Here is a 21172-nt window from a genome sequence, read left to right as displayed (position 1 = left end):
ACTGTGAAATTAAATTCACAAAAACAAAATTTCAGAGGCTTCAAAATTAATATCTAAATATTTTACTCACCTCAAAATATTTCAACACATATGAGTCATCAGGCATAGAGAGCTCTTCCTCAAGACCAACTTCAATGTGGGGAACCATTGCCACAGACGCACACAGCCAAAACATGAAGACAACTATTACCACTGCGCGAACCCATGGACGCATGAGGAAAGGTGCATAGGTAGTTTCAAATACCTGGAATGTACACAACAGAATATTAAGATTCATTTAACTCTACTTAACCAAAAATAAAGAATATTCCAACATAAAAAGGGACAGAAAGAGAAGAAAAAATATTAAGGGAAGCAAAAGTGACACATATAAAAGGTTAGTTGATGCAATTTATTGAAAACTATCTGAATAAATGAGAGAGTAGTTTCGGAATAACACTCAATATGAATAATTGTAATCACTTTTGATGTGATCTAGAAGAATTTTCACTTTACAGTATATCACTGCATAAATATACAATATAAAATACGGTAAATATAAATATGGATTACACAGTTGGTCAACCGTCAAACATTTACCAAGATCTATAATTAAAATCTTGCTTGATGTTATCTAATGATTTAACACATCACTGTTACAATAGCTACCTTGTGCAAGAACCGGGTATCCGAGTCCCTCTGCACTTTGCTTTGCCGTATGCAGCAACAGACATCAAACCGATTGTCCTAAAAAAGCAGAAAAATTTTAAGAATTATATTTTACTGCTATATGACTCCTGAAAAAAAAAAATACAATAACAAAAAGGTAAAATTTTCTCCTCGTTGCAGGGCTATATTGTGTAAAATGCTATGAATTAAGTTAATGTTTATTTGTTATTTCAAGTGTTAAGTATTAGATGTAAATAACTTATTACATGTATCTTAATTCACTTAATCAAACAAACAAGTTCTCTTCTGACCCATTTCCAGAATTAAGAACACATTAACACTCACAGATTCTCTTTTCATTTGCTGTCATCCATTTATTTTTACTTCCACAAAAAGGCCCTAAATATCCATTTGGATTATCAGTCACTTCACAAAACTGAAGAGCAGCATCCATTACTAGATCCTTCTCCAAAAAATATTCAATGCTATTGTATCAAAAAACCAATCACACTTCCCACTTCAATCAATACATATCAATATATTATCACTACATAGCATCTTAAAAATCTGCACATTTACCTCTTCTCTGGTGACATCGAGGGAGAAGAGTGATACAAAGAGTGTCATCTGAAGAACAAAGTTGATCAACAAACTCATTCCAGCATACATTGCAAATGCTCGCACAGCTGGCATGTCAGAGAGAGCACCTGCAAGTGAAAAACTCATTATTTTGTCATTTCTATCACTCTATAATATTAATGGAGATAAGATTAACCCTGACTGCTAAAGGTTCCCCTTAGCTGAACAAAATTGTCTGGTGTTAGCCAGAATAAAATCCTTAGTCATTCATAGCACTCAAGAGGGTTAATGAAAACTAAAAACAACAACATTTATAGCTTGAAAAAAAATAAAAAAAATAAATAAATAAAAATACTGTACACCAAAATATTCCAGCAAATGACCTTACTGAAAATATACATATGATAAAGAGCTTTGTTGGGATTTTCTTATTGAACTGATTTACTGTTTAACATTGGTTGCACACCTGCACTGTCTATGTACTGTCTCCACAAAAAAGTATAGATTTTCAATCTCTACAATTTGAAACACGAGACAAAATACTTTCATATGATCCTCAGTGCATCATCATAAGTTGGTATGCCTGCTTGCCATATCAGCAACAACTAGAGATGGGGGTAGGATTGGGGAAGGAAGTCTTCCTTGTATGGCGTACGAGATACTGTACAGTAGACCCTTGCCATTCGCGAGAGTATTGAGAGTACAACACGAGATGTTGCGTGGAGTGACTCGTTGTGCTGCGGGAAAAGGCTTGCAAGCTAGCCACCATCTGCTTACAGCATGTCGCTGAAATCGCGAATCACAAGGGTCTACTGAATTTCAATATAACAATAAATCCATTAAGCTATATATTAATATATGTATTGTTCAAAATAGTTTATTGTATATTCATTCATGCAGATGTAGAACTACTAACCGTTCAGAAACAGGTTGAGTAACAATGCTCGGAAAGCCTAGAATCACACCGACCCCATGGCAAATGATACTTTTTCGGCGGACTATACATTTATGAATATTGTCTATAGACATGGTAAATCAATATACAACACTTAATTACTAAATAAATATCTATAAATCTGTCAACTAACCCAAGAAAAAGCAACATGACTGAGAAATTGAAGACAACAACATAGAGGGGCCAACAGCCCCAACAGCTCGACCAATCAGCTGTGGCCGTGTGTCTTCTTCCGTGCGGTCCAACCCAGCATACGCTTCCACAAGAATAAAGATGTTGTCAACCCCTACTGCCAGTACCAAGAATGGGATCACCTGGACAGAGAAATATATATTTTTAGCATACTAGAGGTCTATCATGATCAAAACTCACTACTGTGTAATATTATGTCTCATTTTTGGCTAAATGCAGGAAATGTCTAGATGGAAAATATATCAGAACTAAATATACATTGTTTTAGAGCAACACAGTGTGTGTGTGTGTGTGTGTGTGTGTGTAAAAAGAGTGCCTTTACCTCAATGATAAGCATTGTACAAGGTACCCCCACGTAACCATAAAATCCAATGGCCGCAAACACTGACACCAGCACAATGAGAACACCTCCCAGGCCAAGAGTTACTTTTGTGGAGATCTGAAATAAATTAAATGGTAATTTTTCATGAAAAAATTTATCTCCTACCACATAATATTTACCATTATATGTACAGTATATGGATCATATATTACAGGTCACAACTTGCACAGACTAATACATGAGAATTTATTCTAAAAAAACCCTCAAGTGTCATCTTACCAAGAGGCGAGTAAGTTGGTTGGTGTGTCCCAGTGCCAGTGCAATGTAGAGGAACATAATAATATATGATATAATGACAGTAGGAACATCAGACTTGCTCATTCGTTCCAGTTCATCCTCAATGGATCGCTCAGAGCGGAAAGCTATGTCCATCATGGGGTGAGAGTACTTGAGCATATATTCATTGAATCTGCAAGGAAAAATTACATTAGCAATCACCAGTGATCTCCAGTATGATCAGACAATCACAAAAAATATTTGTTTTTCAATTTGTTCCAATATAATCCATAAAATCTATATAATACTGATTATTTTCTAGATAAACTACCATTCTTAAACTACAGTACAGTATAGCAAAATTAATTACAGCTACACACATTACTTCACACCCACATAGTGTACAGACTCTCTCTTGAGCAGTATACCAACTTTACCTTAATCCCAGATAGTCACCGATATAAATCCATATATTACATTGTTTAGTGGTGCAAAGTGCATTAACCAGTCCACATTCTTTGATGGCTTCACTGAACACTACTGTGTTCACTTTTCTCATTAAATTGATTACTGTATTTGACAAAACATTCATCAAAGACACTTCAATTTCCATGCATCTATTTTAATATACAATTCTCATCTACAGTATTCATTCTCCGACACTCTTATATCTTATTAACAATGAGAAACAATAATTACTCTTCATATATATATACAGTGGGGTATGCTATAACGAACGAATCCTACTACAAATATTCCTATAACGAACGGTTTTACGTATAAAATTGAGAATGCTATAACAAACGAAACTCCTACAACGAACATTTAAATTTTTTTTTTAATACTAATTTATTGTTTTTTTATTACAAGTATTAATGATATTCTTTATTTCAGGGGTTTAGATGCATATTTATGCACTTTTTTACAATTTTTACAATTTTATATTATATTTTTCAGTGTTAAGTGGTTGTATTTGGGGGCCCGGAACGGATTAATCCTATAGGATTAATCCGAACGAATGCTATAACGAACAAGGTTCTAGAACCAATTAGATTCGTTATAGCATATACTATATATATATATATATATATATATATATATATATATATATATATACAGTTGTACCCCACTTAACGCGGTCAATTGAACCCAGAGGGTCCCGCGTTAAGTGAAATCCGCGTTAAGTGAACAACAGAACATATGGGATTAATTCCAATAGAAACCGGCCCGACCCCCAAACTCCACTTTTTGAAGGCACATACCTATGTTGTAGTAAAAATAACATCTTAATTTTATGATGGTACATGCACACAATTAATACTTAAGAGAAATAGAGAAATACAGTCGCCAAGTTAATGTCCATTCAAATAATGGACTCAACTCCCTCCCCCTCTCACACTACACTGCCGGCTCTTCCCTCTCAGAGAAATTTTTGGGGGAAAACCACTAAATTTTAATAAATAATACCTCAAACTAAAGTTAGGATAATACAATTGACATTGCTGGATTCCTTGTAAGACCAGGAATATTTTGAATATAAATGTCATATATTTTGCACAAAAGATAACATAGTTACCTAGAGAAAAATTTTTATCTAAAATTTGTATGTTTAATGCAAAATATATGATGTTTATATTCAAAATGATCACCAAATTATAAGAATTCCAGCAATGTAAATTATATTCTGACCGGGTAATTTGTATGAATTTTATGAGCTAAAACAAATATCTTCAGTTAATAAAAAAAAAAATAATCTTCACGACACTATCTGTCAATCAAAGTACCCCACCTTGCCTCCCCCCCTCTTCCAACCGCGCGGTCAGTCCCAACCCTCCCCCCCCCCCCACCAATCCTCCCTTCCAGAGTTTTTAACATTTAGTATTAAATAATACCTCAGATTAAAGTTAGGATAATATAATTGACATTGCTGGATTCCTTGTAAGACCAGGAATATTTTGAATATAAATGTCATATATTTTGCACAAAAGATAACATAGTTACCTAGAGAAAAATTTTTATCTAAAAATTGTATGTTTAATGCAAAATATATGATGTTTATATTCAAAATGATCACCAAATTATAAGAATTCCAGCAATGTAAATTATATTCTGACCGGGTAATTTGTATGAATTTTATGAGCTAAAACAAATATCTTCAGTTAATAAAAAAATAAATAATTCTTCACGGGGTAACAGATGGTCGGTCGGTCCCTCCCTCCCCCCCACCCCCCACCAACCGTCCCAAGGAGATGTGTGGGATAACCACTAAATTTTAATAAATAATACCTCAAACTAAAGTTAGGATAATATAATTGACATTGCTGGATTCCTTGTAAGACCAGGAATATTTTGAATATAAATGTCATATATTTTGCACAAAAGATAACATAGTTACCTAGAGAAAAATTTTTATCTAAAAATTGTATGTCTAATGCAAAATATATGATGTTTATATTCAAAATGATCACCAAATTATAAGAATTCCAGCAATGTAAATTATATTCTGGCCGGGTAATTTGTATGAATTTTATGAGCTAAAACAGGCAGTCAGGCAGGGTGGCGGGTGGGGCAAATCTAAAAATAGCGTCTCGAGCCGGACACTCACCGCGTATATGTGGAAAAAATCCGTGTTAAGTGAAAGTTCAGCTCTGGCGAGGCACCGCGTATATGATAAAACACGTTAAGTGAAACCGCGTTAGTAATACCTATATATATATATATATATATATATATATATATATATATATATATATATATATATATATATATATATATATATATATATATATATATATATATATATATATATATATATATATATATATATATATATATATATATATATATATATATATATATATATATATATATATATATATATATATATATATATATATATATATATATATATATATATATAAAAGCACTGCATATTACAATCATCAAGTATACACAGTAATTCACTACTTACACTTTTTCCCATGCCAGAGCAGGTTTGAGCAATGATTTGTTGAAAAAGTTGTTGATAGGCAATGTGATGACAAGGGTATTTGCCTTTAAATAGTCTGGGTCATCAGACAGAGTTTCATTTGACTGTAGAAATCCACCAAGAGCTACATGTGGAAGAACAGGACCACCATATGATCCCATGCAATGCTCCTGGTATGCATTTCTGTGTGAGGAAAACAAATCTGTTAACCACATATTCCTATCTTTTGATATACCTCAAGAATATTTATAATATTTCTTTAAAAATCTTTTTATATCCTTTTTACCTATAGCATTTATAATACAGTAGTTACTTTAAATCTGACTTGTCAATGATCATACTTGCAATATTATACTAGGTACAGTACCTGGGAAGAGGTATTCTAGTGGTCAGTGGAACGAATGATTGTGACAGTTTGATAATGAAAATATTCTGTACTGTATATCCGTTGGCTATATTATAATTATGTTACTTAAAGGGATGTATTAAAGTCATCACTGAATATGAATACATCACATCTGGAATTTGATTTGCATAAATTATAAATGAAAAAAAGCATTCCTAATAAATCCATCAAAAACTAATGAAAAATTGAGAACTTAATGGGCAAAACTCTATAATTAAATGAAAATTACCCATAAATGAAGGTAATACTACAATATAATACACCCTTTTTTGTGCTATAATGTGTACACACGTGAACAAATAAAGTGCAAGGTAAAATACCAAGAAGGCTGATGAACAAAACTTCCCTCAATGAACTGCCATACTCACCCAATACATAAGTTTGCATGTTGCTCATTTGATTTATTGAATACAGCTTCATCATTCTGCCAAAAATTAAGTATAGACTGGATGTTGCAGTTGTTGTTGTCAGGGGCAAGAGGTTTGTTACAAATGTCAAACAGGTACACACTTTTCTCATTAACCTCTGCTACCATCTGAAATAAGTGAACAAAGACATGTTTATAGAATGAAATTCAATAGTAAGACATTAAAACAAATATTGGGATTAAGAGAAACTAAGTCTTCATAACACCATCTCTCAGAATCACATGTTCAAAGTCTCTGCCAAGTATACCCACACTTCTCTTACTCCCTGCACACCCACACTTCTCTTGCTTACAAGTAAATACTCCCTGTGCATGTGTGCACAGGGGAGTGTTACAAAGTGATAAAAGATATTGGAGGCAAAATACCAAAAAAAAAATTCACATGTCTAATACAGTATATGTACACAACAGTACCTGATGTGAAAAAGTGAAAAGAAATTGAAATGGCTGAAACTGCTGTTAAAAGTGAAAACAAGGCTTTGTATTTGTTTGTATGAAAACTTCTAAGGGTTCTGAGGTTAATCTTGCTACTAGAAGTCATTCATTTGTACTTAATAACCTACCTCTTCTGTAATGTAGTTTTGAAATCTTAAGACTTCAAGGAGGAAGGTCTTGTTGTACACTGGGCCAAAGGTGTCACCATCCAGTTCAAACTGCAAAACAATTACTTTGGCATACTATTACAACTTTCAGTAGCTAATAAAATCAGTAACCATATATTTTCATATATTATTTATTAGCATCTTTAACATGGTTGTCATCAATTTTGACCACAAGGTAGGAGGGGGTCTACCCATCACCAACAGCTGAATACCAAAAAATTAATTGTCTCATCAATTTCATATTGATTCAAAGATCTCCAGACCTAAAGTAGTGCATTGGGAGAAAAAAATAAATAAATAAATAAAAATTCTTACGCTTTCAATGCCAACTGGACGAATGAAAATTTGGGCAGTACGATAGAAAGGCTCAAAATTCTCATCATAATAGTCCTTCTCAATGCGAGCACGTGAATTAGGAGCAGCCCACAAGTCCACGGGATCAGTAGTAATTTGTAGGAAGATGATGCCAACACACAATGATGCAGCCACAATCAGGCCAATCCCCATCACCTTCCATGGGTGATAAGCACATACTGAAAATAGAAGTACAGGTACTTCTTTAATCCAGATATCACTTTAGAAAATTCACTTCCATATTATTCATGGAATATATAAGTGAATAAAAAATAAGTAAACAATTTAATGTTTTAGAGAAGATCATTATATATTTCAATAAGAAACTTACCAAAGCCAGTACTTATAAAGTTTAAAATCTGACAATCAAAATCTTACAAAATATAATTTCAAATTGCATCAAATTCTCGAGTAACTTCAATACATATTGTAATGATAACTTACACGTGCCCCACTTGGTAAAAAGATGATCTACAGTCGTCTGTGTCCAGTTTGTGATGCGCTCAAATATGGAGAGCTCATCATGCATTACAACCTCTGGCATTTCTGTAGTAGGACGTCCTGAAGAGACAATGGATGAAAATATAAACTCCAAAATAGTTTAATTTGTAAGATTACATGCATTTGTTTTTCCCCAGGTGTAAAGGAATATGTCACAAAGAAAAAGAAGTTCGATTATTAATTCAATCTAAATCTTAAGCAAAGAGCATATGGCTTAATAAAAGTGTACTGTACATGTAGGCACGACAATAAAGGGTTGTTAGAATACCCTATGTATTAATGGAATGGAGAATGATACAGAAGATGAACAGTGTTGGACCATTATTTGGTAGACACAAGAAAACAGCAACTGGAAAGTTAATGACAAAGAAGAATGAAAGAAGAGTGAAAAGGGGTTATAAATGTTAATGAGACTAAGAAAGAATATGTGATGAAAATTTAAAGAAACAACTGAAATAAAGAACAGTACCATGTAAGTGGAGTGAAATATGACCTGTCGAGAAATAGGAACAGTACTTTATAATAGAACAATGGGTGAGCAGTTGAATAATAGAGTAGCAGAGTGGAGGGAAGTACTGCAATAGGTTCATTAAGAAATATCTGGACAGAGACAAGTGAGTCAAAAGAAGCAAAGTTGAGGAGTGTACAGAGGAATTATTAAGCCGATACTATGACATGAGAGTGAAACATAGACTCTGGATGCAAGAGAAAGATGTAAATTAGAAGCAACAGAAATGGTGTGCTTGATAGCAATATAGAAATGGGAAGAATAGCATGAAAAGAATAAGAAATACAGAAATAAGATAGAGATTTAGAAGTGTCAGAAAGGCTGGGTGCTGATCAGGGTTTACAAAGCGTGTTGTTGATCTTACCATGAAGCAAAGAGTTTTCATCTTCTCCAGCAAACTGAGCTTGGGGGTCAGAGAGATGTGCTAGACGTCGCCCAACAGCTGTTCGTATTTCTTCTGGGTTTCGCATACTACGTTCTACCATCACCGCTACAGAGAGATACCTTGTATTAGTATTAAACTGTTTCTTTAAGGAAAGACTGACAGGTTAAAGGGAATTATTAAAAGTTAATTCCAAACACTATATGCAACTATACATTTTCAAGAGAAAGTTTCAAACCACTCAGTCACCATTACTATGTACTGCAATGCATATATATATATATATACAGTATATATATATATATCCTCCCCCGACTTACGACGGGGTTAGGGACCCAAATCCAGGTCCTAAGTCGAAATGGCCGTAAGAAAATCTAAAATGAGCATCTCTTTTTCTTCTCAGCACCACAAAACACTCACTTTTAAGCTTGCCAGCCATTTTAAAGTGAATTACTGTACAAACGAAAATTTTGTGTGTGTACTGACTTTGGGACTCGAAAATACGTAATTTGACAAAATTTTGCTACAACTGAAGCAGGTCGTAAGTTGAATAGGATATATATATATATAAATATATATATATATATATATATATATATATATATATATATATATATATATATATATATATATATATATATATATATATACAGTATATTGTATTGTATACAGTATTCTGATTTTGCATCACACCCATCATGCAAGTTGCAACAGAGTCTGGAGATATGCACATTACAAATTTGCATGTAGGCTTCTTAAAAGTATTCCACAAATGAATATCATGCCTCAATGCAACAGAGCATGGTGCTTATATATGCAGATGCTGTTGCAAAAGTGGATCAATGCCTTATACCTGGTATTGTCTTCTGTTGTTTATCTACTTTTATCAGGAAGATCAACACCTTTACTTCGTCTGCAATCAGTACACAAAAATTATTCTTTAACAGAAAATTGCTTCTGTAAAACCAAGCACAAGTAAATCCCTTATCAAGCTTAAAACTGAGAAAGCTAACACAAAACATTACCCAAAAGGAAAAAATTATTCAAAATCGAAATATGAAATCCTATTAACAGTTATCTGTTCCCTAACTTTAACTGTTAAAATTAACCAAAACAAACAAAATCCTTAAATAAAAAAAGTAAATAAAAAACCCCACTTACATGGAGATTCAATAATCTTAGCATCTTTAACCCAGGAACACTTTGAATTCATATCTAAGTAATAAAAGATTATATGTTCATTCATACAGGCTAGGTCTGATTATAAATCTTCTAATTACAGTACAGTACAGTACATAGAACTGATTAAGCCAGAAACAGAAATAATGTTTCAACATAAATACCTTTCTCAATCAAACAAGAACCACTGCTGGAATAACAGCAAAACCCTACCCCACCCTGAAGAACCAGTGTGACCTGCTATACAAATAAAAATTAAAACATAAACTGCCAGATTCAGCCCCTTGGGCAGGGAACCAAAATTTTAATTTCTTCTACTATATCAAATTCTTAGTTTAACAGTTGTAATCTAATAACCCTGCATCGCTCAGTAATTGGAGCACAAAATAAAATACCTGTACTGTCCAAACAAGCAAGCAATTTGCAAATCAAGTGATAACACATCTCCTTGAAAAAGGTGTGTGCTGTTCCTGCTCAAAGATCAGCACTATATCAAGCTCAGTATCTATGATAGTAAGCAACATGCAAAAAGCTGCAAATTTATTCAACAGTCAAGCTATACCAAAGCAAAAGTATCTCCATCCAAGTATTTCATGCCTCCCTGAAAGTACTTCTATACAGTGGAAATGTACTATTTATCACTGTGAAATAATGAAAGTTAACAGGAAAAAAAATTATTTGTGAGAAATATTCATTAATCTAATGTAAATATAAAGTAGCTAAAGAGTTCTGCCATGTGATTTCTTGAATAAAAAAAAAAGAAAAAAAAAGCAGTCTGAGTACATACAACCACCCCATACTAATAAACAACAAATACATTAACACCACAACACTAGGTATACCTAAACTACAAAAAACTTCAAGGGTTGCAGCTATGTTCTTACTGTACTCACCAGTGTATCTCTTATTCCGCTTGTGGCAATAAGCAAATATCACCAAGAAGGTGACAGAAAATAAGACTGCAGTAAGAGCCATTGCCACAGCCAGGCCATCATAGCCAAACATTATCCACGGTTCACCAGGCGCATCCCAAGTGTCAGGTATGATGGGACATGAACTCTGACAGTCAGCACATGAGCAAGCTATACTCCCCTGGTGGCAAACAAGTAAAGTACAGTACATGATATAAATTTCTTAGTAATCTACAAAAATTACCAAAATATAAATTAAATAGTTATACTGGCAAATCCAGTAAGAAGAAATGGTATTTACAGATGACAAACCCGTCGCAGATTTTTCATAGAAAATTAAGTAAAAAATGCCGCAATTTCACTGTGTTTTGCAGTTGACACTATCGTAGTTTGGGCAAATGTGTTAAAATGGGGTCATTTCTAAATTATACTTAATCTAACCTTAGTTGATAAGAAACACACACAGCCAACGCGTTGTTAAAAGACCGCACCAACCTAACCATGGAAACCATCTTAACCTTACCTAACTTCCAAGCCTCCCCTACATATTAAACAGAAAGAACTTACTATGATAGGGTTTAACTTCACGTTTTTTGTGGGCGTGAGAGAAGCCGTTTAGACCGAGCAGCTCATACACAAACACCGAGTGGAGGACAACAATGAGCATGGATCAGGCTGCCATACCGATTTATCGCCGAGAAAGAAGAAGTAGTACCGCAAGTGCAAGCCTAGAGGCCTAATTACCTACCAAACAAAATATTTGCCAAGAAATGAATACCACACAGTATCTGAACCCAGCAATGAAAATATAGTAAGAAAAGATCCACCAAAACAAATTACGCTGCGACGGGTCAGTCGTCAATATTAACCGAAGAAATATACAAACAACAGCTGACAGTAAACAGTCATATTTTTGTTGTTCAATGTGGGATACACAATAATAAAAACAAACAAACACAACCATACCTCTAACTCTAAATTGCAAGGTTGTGCAGTTTGATTCAAAGGTAAGATGCCCTCAGGACTCTCTTCAAGGTCTCTCAAGTACTGGTACTGGATGTTTATTGGGGTGTGAACATTGTTGTTATAGTTTCCCAAATAATTAAAGAGTCGCTCTCCAGTGCAACGTGCAGCACCCCAATGCCCACAAAACAAACCTGGAAGTAAAAGAAATATTTAACAATTGTACATCAAGTCCTGTATACATTATATTAAATATTCACTCAATATAGTCAAAAACAGTGTTATGAATTCAATGAGCTGTTCATTTATAAAATTTTCTCAACCAACATGCAAATCACAAGAATGAATATTATACTGCTGTACTGTATATCTAGCCTTGATATACAAAGTTATTTAAAACAATGCAAGAAAATACTCACCCATGACTCTGTCATTGGTGGATGGTGAAACAACATCTCTACAGGAGGCATAAACCTTTTCCACAAAATCCTTTGATAGATAGAATTTCATATCTGTAACTGTGTGATTTCCTGAAATATTGTTTTTACATTAATTCATGTTTCTCTGTAATATAGGACTTTATCAAGCAAACACAGAACCACACCTTTTTTACATCTAGGTCATCAAGATACTGAAACTCCATTGCAATAGACCCCTCTAGGGTGAGACTGCCTTGGCCTGGAGACTTGTTCTAGCAACAGGTTACTATTCTGTCAGAAAGTTAACCATTCTCAGTACAGTACAATACTGTATGTTGTTTTTTGTTTTGTTTTTATAAAGTGACCAGGAAGCCCTGAGATGCCATGAAAATATTTTTTCATCACTTCAAAACATGTGAGCCATGAATATAACTAAAATACTACATGTAATCTATTTTAGCTTAGTTAACTAATCTGGCCTCTTCTGTGATTCTCATCTCTAACTGAGCTTCTTTCATGCTTAAGATTAAAGAGCCAAAGTATTGGTTTTAGGGTGAACCTGATCTCCAGGAAAGGCTGTGGCCACTGGAGACAAACACCAAAATGCCAATGCTGCGCTAGTTTTGTAATATTTTACCTACAATCCCCCAGAATATGCAATTAAAGTATGCCAAAATTATGACTGCACCACCACACTTCTAAATTAATTACATGGAAACCATCCAAATTGGTACAGTACTGTACTATATTTTGTGCATGTACCCCGGGTCCGTGCTGCACCTCAGGTGGAACGCGCAACTGCCTGCTCCACACATGGATGTGTTTAAGTGAGTGGACCACCAGTGGTATTGGTGTTTCACAAGGAACCTATTAACTCTACCTCATCTTGATGAGGCACACACACACACAGTACTGTACAGTAATTGTGAATTTTTGGTGTTAAAATGTACAGTACCTGTACCTGCAAATTGGGTATTACAGATGCCAACATTTGCAAGGGATTGGAATGTATTTACCTCAATTAATAAGACAAGTGACAAGAAACCAGGGCAAGAAACCTTCCCATCTCATTACATCTATACCTGTACTTCTAAACCCAAGAGGAATCTGTGTCTTCACAATCAATTTAAAGAAATTAGGAAAAAATAAATAAAATAGTTCATGGCAATAGCTAGTTCAAGCAAGGTTGCTAATAGCATTGATGGATAGCAGAATGAGTGAAAAGTACCCAATTACAATACTGTATTGTACAGTAGTCCTTTGTTCAAGCAAAAACAAACAATAACATCTGGCTTCTCTATGATTATAAAAAATTTAAGGTCCTAAAGGAGCTGCACAATTAAGTGATTACCTTCACATTATAAATACAGTGCCATACATTATCACTAGTACCTTCTTTTTGTGCTACTGTTACAGGATCATATTTGACTGGCTCGAGGAAATCTGCTTGTTGTGGAGAGCATGTCATGTAGCAAAAGGGTATGCGCATATTTCTCATGCATGCTGGACAGCGCACAAGAAACATCTTCATCATATCTAAAGATCGAGACAGGGCGAGTGCCTGTTTATCATTGCAACACGTGTCAAGATGGCCATCTTCAGTCACTGTTAAATAAAATAAAAAGAAAGTATAAATACACTATACATATCATTGCTGCAATTACAAATACCTGAAGTACATAATACTGTTATCACAAATAAAATCAAGTGTAAAAGAGGTAACTATAACTTCTTATAATCTACTATACTGTATTTGTTTTAACATTACCGGTAGCTAAGTACAGTACTGTACATTGTCTAATGAACACTACGTTATATTTCTAGTTTTAAAGTTTTACCAATACCCATAGTGATGTTTTTGTTATACATTTTTAAATGCTGATCTAGAATTCAGATCAGAATTTCTTACTACAGGGTACTTTTTTTTTTTTTTACCATTTCTACCCTTCCTTCTCATTTCATTCTTCTCCTATCTCTGTTTCTATCTTTTGTAGAGTTAAATCAGGCAAAATTACAGCTTGAAGACTGAACTTAGCTGCTGATTCTTGGACAGTTAACAAACACAGTAATCAAAAAGTAAATTCCTTTAGGATGTTCCTGCATAATCAACCCTCTGATGATTTCAAACAGGAAAATAATAAGTGATATTCCAATATGAGTACAGTACTGTACACTATGTCAGATGGCATGGAGAGCAGGGATAGTCCTTTACCCAGGGCTGGATTCAGGAGTGGGCAAAGTGGGCAGCTGCCCAGGGGCCTCCACAATCTGGGGGCCTCCACATATTACATCTGACCTTGGACTTAAAAGAAGCCTATACTGTACATGCATTCTTGGACAGAACCATTATTTGAGTAGAGGTTTATCTGATTAATAATGCAAAGAATCATCTCTCTGTAATAACTAATATATTCTTTTCTGTGAAGTCTCTTGAAAATTTTTGACATGTGCGGTAGTAGCTATATCAGGGCTGGTCGACTTGAAACCACGTGAATGACTCCAGTCATGTCTCACTTTTCTGTGTTGGGAAATTGTACACTATCAATAAATATACAGTTAATCAAAAATTTATCAATGTTCTAATTTCATCAATATAACTGCATATGGCTTAAAAATTCTCCAAAGCAGTGTTCAAATTTCAAAATTTTCCCGGGGGGTTTACAGCGCCCCCCCGGAACTCCCAGATGTTTAGGCTCGCTTCACTTTCCACCCCACCCTCTTAGGTGGTATAATTGAGGGGGGCCTCCACAGGTCTAAACCCAGCACTGCCTATGCCAGATGACTGGCCAAAGGGTATAATAGTACAGTACAGTACAGTACAGTACAGTACAGTACAGTACAGAACAGAACAATACAGCATGAGAAAAGGTGGTGAGGAATAATGCAAAACTATAAAGTAATCAATCTTCTAAGTACCCCGGTATACCTGTGAAAATACTGTACTGTACAGTACAGTACAGTACAGTATGCAAGAGCTATGAAGCTGCAGTGAAAGTGAGAGTGAGGGAGAAATATGAGTTTTTTGTGAACTATGAAAGTTGATAAATGAATAACAGTGAAGTGAAAATGGCTTTTGAGAGGAAGGAGTTTTATGAAGTGGGATTTTGTAAACCACACAATAAAATATCTTTCAAACTAAAATTAAAAATCGTAATAAAGAGTGAAATACTGGATGAGGTGATGGTAAGTAAGAATGATATACTGTACAGTAATGAATAGTGCAATTAGGAAGTGAATAATATTTGGAAGGAGGGTGATCAGGGTGGGATTATCATCAAGGGATGGATTGTGAGCCTGGAAGCAAGGAAAAAACTCAAGACAAAGTACTGCAAAGTACTGTACTGTATATAACTTCCTAAATCATAGCAGTCGAACATAAGCTCAGAAAGAAGTGGACTACAGTAATCTACAATTCAAGCTACATAGATGCAGGGTTGCATCTGGGACTTCAGAACTATTATATAGTCCAAGAAGCAACCCTGCATCTCTGTAGCCAAGATGATATGCACAAATTAAAATGATGCAAGAGCAGAGGATAATAAAACAAGGGTACAGAGGCATGTGATATAGTATGTGTGCTGGTAGAAGGAGACCACCTACATCATGGGAGGAAAAGATGGAACAATACATTAAGGAGAATGGTAAAGGAGATAAGGGCAATAGAGGATAAAAATGATGTCCAGTGAAAGGAAAGCCTGGAGCCTCCTTAATGTGGCAACCTCCTCTGAAAGAACCCTTGGAAAAATTAGGATTTGCAGATAACAAGAAAAATTAAATAAATAAATGAAATATAACTGATCATGATATACTGTTTGATAAAATAATACTTGGCGTTGTCTGAAAGATGAACTCCAAGTGTACAACATAACTATACACAATACAGTACTGTATTAGCAAATATTTGTAATGACACAAAGCTTCAATTCACATTTGACACCCACACCAACAAACAATTTATTTTTTATACAAAGCTACCATGACATACTTACTGAATTCTGAGACAAGTTCTGGACATGTTTGATTGAGTATACTGATGCCTGCTCTTGATATGCGTTTGGCGGTGCCATTGTAGGCACAGTTGAGGTAACCACGTTCACTCATCCCACAATGGTCGTACCAAATACACTGGCCACAATCAACCTGTGAATGAAGGGCTATGAATTAGAAATATTCCTGCAAAAAGTTGGGTTCTTTCACACGAAAATCATTTAGAGAAATGGCACAGCCACGACTTTCCATGCTTTTCATGAGTATATCCACACGAATTAAAAAGATTTTCACATTTACATACTAGAGGCCCATGGTTCATTAGGGCAGTATAATACAGTAAAAATAAACACATATTGTATCACACTTTCAACTGCTTATAGGGTTAGTGTTAGCGGTAGGCAGAATGAAGTGTCAATACTGTATTTCATTATTTTAACTGAGTAACTCTTATCAGTACGTTGTTCACCCCTAGTTATATTGTACATAATAAGGTTTAAGAACTATAGACATTTATCTTAGGACTGATACAACATGGTGTGGATGTTAAACTAAAACAATTATGTACAGTATTGTAGTTTGTCCAAATACCTTCAAATAAGTTCTGTGATTAACGGATTATGAATAATTTAACGGATACATTAGGCGGCTTTTGTTTATGACTTTAACCATACAGTAAACAGTACTGTGTATCCAAAGTAAGTAAACTGGCATTCTGGTTGGCTGGTTACTTTTCCATTAACACAATGGGTAGCGAGTGTCCCCGCGTGCACCTGACTCTACCACCATAAACACCCACGTCCTATGGTATAAATGAGGGAAAGAACAGGAAAAATAACACCCTGAAAGGAAACAGTGTATCATCATAAAGTAACGGTCAAATTTTAATCACACGAAGGTAGGGTTACCATACGTCCGGATTTTACCGGACATGTCCTCCATTTTGGTCCTCAATCTGCGTCCGGGGGGAATTTTCAAATATTAAAAAATGTCCGGAATTTCGTCCTTATTATCTTTCTAAAGAAGAATTAATATATTATAAGAGTGAATGACATCAGACACGGGATTTCGATTATGAGACTTGTCTAGTTCGTTACGTCGTCTTGGACAGATGTAATCGTGTCCAGGGTTACCATTTTAGCGGTTTTGTGGCTAATGAAGCGAAATTCACTTACATAGCAAATACTAGCCTATAAACATCATACATATATCAAGTTTGACTGATATTCTAACAAAACAAGAATAATTTTCTGGAGGATGTAGATCATATCGACATTCTAGCAATTTCTCTGATAAACTCTAACAACATTAGACTGTCAACTCTGATATGAAATTACGTGCCAAATGTTCAGTCAGTGACTCCCGTGTCTTTTCAGACTGTACTGTGTACAGAGGCATTCCTTCCAAAGCGGTTTACTGTACAATATTTTATTTCTCACTTTTCAATCCTCAAATACAATGCCAAAATGAAAGTGTAAATTCACGGCAGAACTGAAAAGTAAATTCCCATGTTTTCGAAATGGCAGAGAAGATTGGTAAGCTGAGTTCTGGGTATGTAAACCTGGTACTTACGTCTCGGTGGCAAATAAAGGCGTTCTTGACTTGCCAACTCATGTGGACTTGGACAAGCACAAAAAAGCAGTTCGGGGAGAGAGCTCAGATGAAATTACGTCTTACCCATAGTTACTCAATATCCTGCTGTCAGGAACAACTCCGAGCATTCGCTATTTCATAAATTTTTAATTGTTAAAGAACTAGTGTAACTTTTAACCTTTCATGAGCAGTCCAGCCTTAGACGCTGAAGTACAGTAATAATACATGTATTCTATCGACAAGGACAGATGCACTGAGTTCCATATGTACGTCAATGTGTTTCTTGCAAAATCTTCACAGAGGGTACGTGTGTTTACTGTATGTGTACTGTACTGTAAGTACACGACAAGGGAATTAACTTATTTATCATTTTCTTTAGTTTATCATAATATCAGTAAGAGCATATGTTGACTTTAACAGAGTACATGTATATTCTTTGTGTTTTACGTTTATATCAAGCTAATGACTTTTTTCTATCCTAAATCCTTGGTCATTATTGTGTCCATATTTCAGCTTTCTAGAAAAAAAAAAAAAGTGGCTGAGTAATCGACCGGACAACAAAAAAGAAAACAGCACCAACCATTTTCTCAAATCGACGGAAGAGGGCAGGGGGGTGTACAAGATAATTTTTGGGGTACGTCTTGCTTTCTCAACACATTTAAGAATTGAGTACTATTCTCTTGGGTACAAACAAAGATAGTTTTTCCTGGTGTTTTGGTTACATCAGGTTAATGGCTCTATCAGCTGCATCTTAAGTTTTCAAGGACAAAATGGGGGTCGCAATAATTTGAGGGAAAGGGTACAAATGCAAGTACAGATGTCCGTACTCATTTCAGCGCAGACGCCAATGTCACAACCAAGTTGCCTTCGTGAAGCACAAAGAAATTATCACTTCGACCACGAAAATGATGAGATAGGCAATTAGAACTTTTAATTAGATTGTGAGCCGGGAAGCTTGAGAGATGAGAGGTAACCGGAAGCGACCTCAAAACCGAGTAAACACGCCACGACACATAAATGTACGCCAGCAGTCACATTGCGACACAGTAAGCACACCCACAATACTCACGGTAGTACACATGCACCCGGTAAAAGAAAATATCTTTCAGGAAGGGTTCGATGAATTTCGAATTGAACAATCAACACGCAGGGCTTCCCATGCGAGGTAATCCTCATGGGACTTCATTCGTGGTGTTATTTTGTTTTGTATAAAAATAATTTTTGTTGCATGACTTCGGGAAGTAGGCTGAACTCTGAGATATAAACAAACTTGACATGAAAAAAAAAATCCAGGTCCGAGTTTATACACTGTCCGGTGTTATCCCACTTGTACGATTCCCACCTGGATGATCGTCTGTTTTATGCGATTTTTATCCTTTTAAATTACATGATCAGGTTAGATTATGTTACGTTACGTTAAATAACATAAACCAGATGATCGCCCAAGTGGGATGTAATCACATTGTCCACCTTATACTTAATGCATGAGAAGCAGATGATAAGTCTAGCCATTTCACTTTTTTATTATTATTAATATTAGCATTGTTGTTACTATTATCATTAGTTATTGTTCGTATTAATATTATTATTACTACCAGAATATCTGTGTTTCTACAAGATAGCTGTACAGTAGGTATAACATGTTTATTTTTTTAGTACAACTGTTCTCTGCACTGTTCTAAAAACCTGTTTTTAGTCTTCAGTTATACTAATCATATTCAATTGTTACACATGAACAGTACATAAAAGCTGTTACAGTCCAAGACACCTATAGGCAGTAAATCAACCGGACACACACACACGTTTTAGGGGTTCCCTATAGCCGGTACGAAGTCATGTCCAGCGCACCTACCTCCGGGAGGGATTCGTCTTTCCCCGTGACCTAAATATGCCTGGCAATTCACACATCGTTCCATTAGGTATCCTGCCAGGGAACCTAATAGCTGGCTTGACCTATCCTCCCGAAATTCCCTGGAGGACAAGCCCAGCCTTGACCTGGTTTAGGGTGCCAGGGTAGCCTCAACTCCAAATTATCATCCCAGTATCCTGCAAATTATCTTGTCCGGAGGAAATGCGTGAATCACAAGCTAATTCCACCAGTTGGCCAGTCATATCAGCTGCCCACACGAGCCATCCCACCAGCAGGAACACCTTTACTCTCACTACCTACTGCTGCTATCATCATACACCTAACACCTTGAAAATAACTTTATTTCTTAACAGGCCAAAGGGAAGATTCTGTTACTGAAACAAAACGTCAAACCTACATACCAAAACAGTTACCTTCAATCCAAATTCTACTTGTATACTACAACATGTGAAGTAAAAATGTTAAAACGACACAGCTCCACAACTATTATAATTAACCATCTACAGTATTGGTAAAACCACGATTAACCAAAAACTTTGATGTATCTACAAGCTAAAAAATGCAGAAACGTTACTATGATTTATTCTTCAAGTGATGGTATAGTAATTAAGGGCCAATTGTAAGAACAGTCGTGGGGTGTACGATGCCATTTACGATGACCTTCCTGCCCTGGTCTTTTTTCAGCAATATCGCCTTTAACACATGGAATTCTGCACTTTTCGAAGCTTTGGAGGAATCTTGAAGCAAGTTTCCTGGTGGGAATTATTAGCTAGTGCTGTACTCAAAATATCGAAACTTCGAGATCTCTCCAGAGCTTCAAAGGGATGGTATAACTGAAACAAGATCAGGGCAAGAAGGTCATCGTAAATGGCATCGTACACCCCAAGACTGTTCTTACAATTGGCCCTATCAAGATGCACGTGAAATTACACGACTGAATGGCACAAAATGGAGAAACCTTACAATAAATCTGGTAAGACAGACTCGAGTAACATTATTTTATGTCCTACTAATGCTGATCACTTCCTGGATAAATCAAAACAATACCTTCTGAACTTTACCCATCACAGTAAACTACTACACGTCATCAACAACGCTCTTGGGTATAA

General features: G+C 35.3%; 1 protein-coding gene across 1 annotated transcript in view; it reads right to left on the bottom strand.

The window, feature by feature from the left end:
* Positions 1 to 16789, bottom strand: part of LOC121877732 (NPC intracellular cholesterol transporter 1-like) — a gene marked incomplete in the record, with an annotated part of 29231 nt that extends 12442 nt beyond the window's left edge. Inside the window, 17 exon segments of the mRNA XM_042383590.1 lie at positions 71 to 244; positions 649 to 726; positions 1228 to 1355; positions 2316 to 2496; positions 2697 to 2813; positions 2976 to 3165; positions 5944 to 6144; positions 6736 to 6902; positions 7358 to 7447; positions 7712 to 7929; positions 8195 to 8311; positions 9124 to 9249; positions 11214 to 11412; positions 12198 to 12388; positions 12614 to 12724; positions 14006 to 14218; positions 16603 to 16789. Coding sequence (XP_042239524.1) covers positions 71 to 244; positions 649 to 726; positions 1228 to 1355; positions 2316 to 2496; positions 2697 to 2813; positions 2976 to 3165; positions 5944 to 6144; positions 6736 to 6902; positions 7358 to 7447; positions 7712 to 7929; positions 8195 to 8311; positions 9124 to 9249; positions 11214 to 11412; positions 12198 to 12388; positions 12614 to 12724; positions 14006 to 14218; positions 16603 to 16714 — 2613 coding nt within the window.
* Positions 16790 to 21172: the final 4383 nt, after the last annotated feature.

The sequence above is a fragment of the Homarus americanus genome, unplaced genomic scaffold (assembly GCF_018991925.1).
Source record: "Homarus americanus isolate GMGI-L3 unplaced genomic scaffold, GMGI_Hamer_2.0 scaffold33468, whole genome shotgun sequence".
Lineage (NCBI taxonomy): Eukaryota > Metazoa > Arthropoda > Malacostraca > Decapoda > Nephropidae > Homarus > Homarus americanus.
Note: the sequence above shows the minus strand (reverse complement) of the source record. Positions and strands in the feature narration are given on the sequence as shown.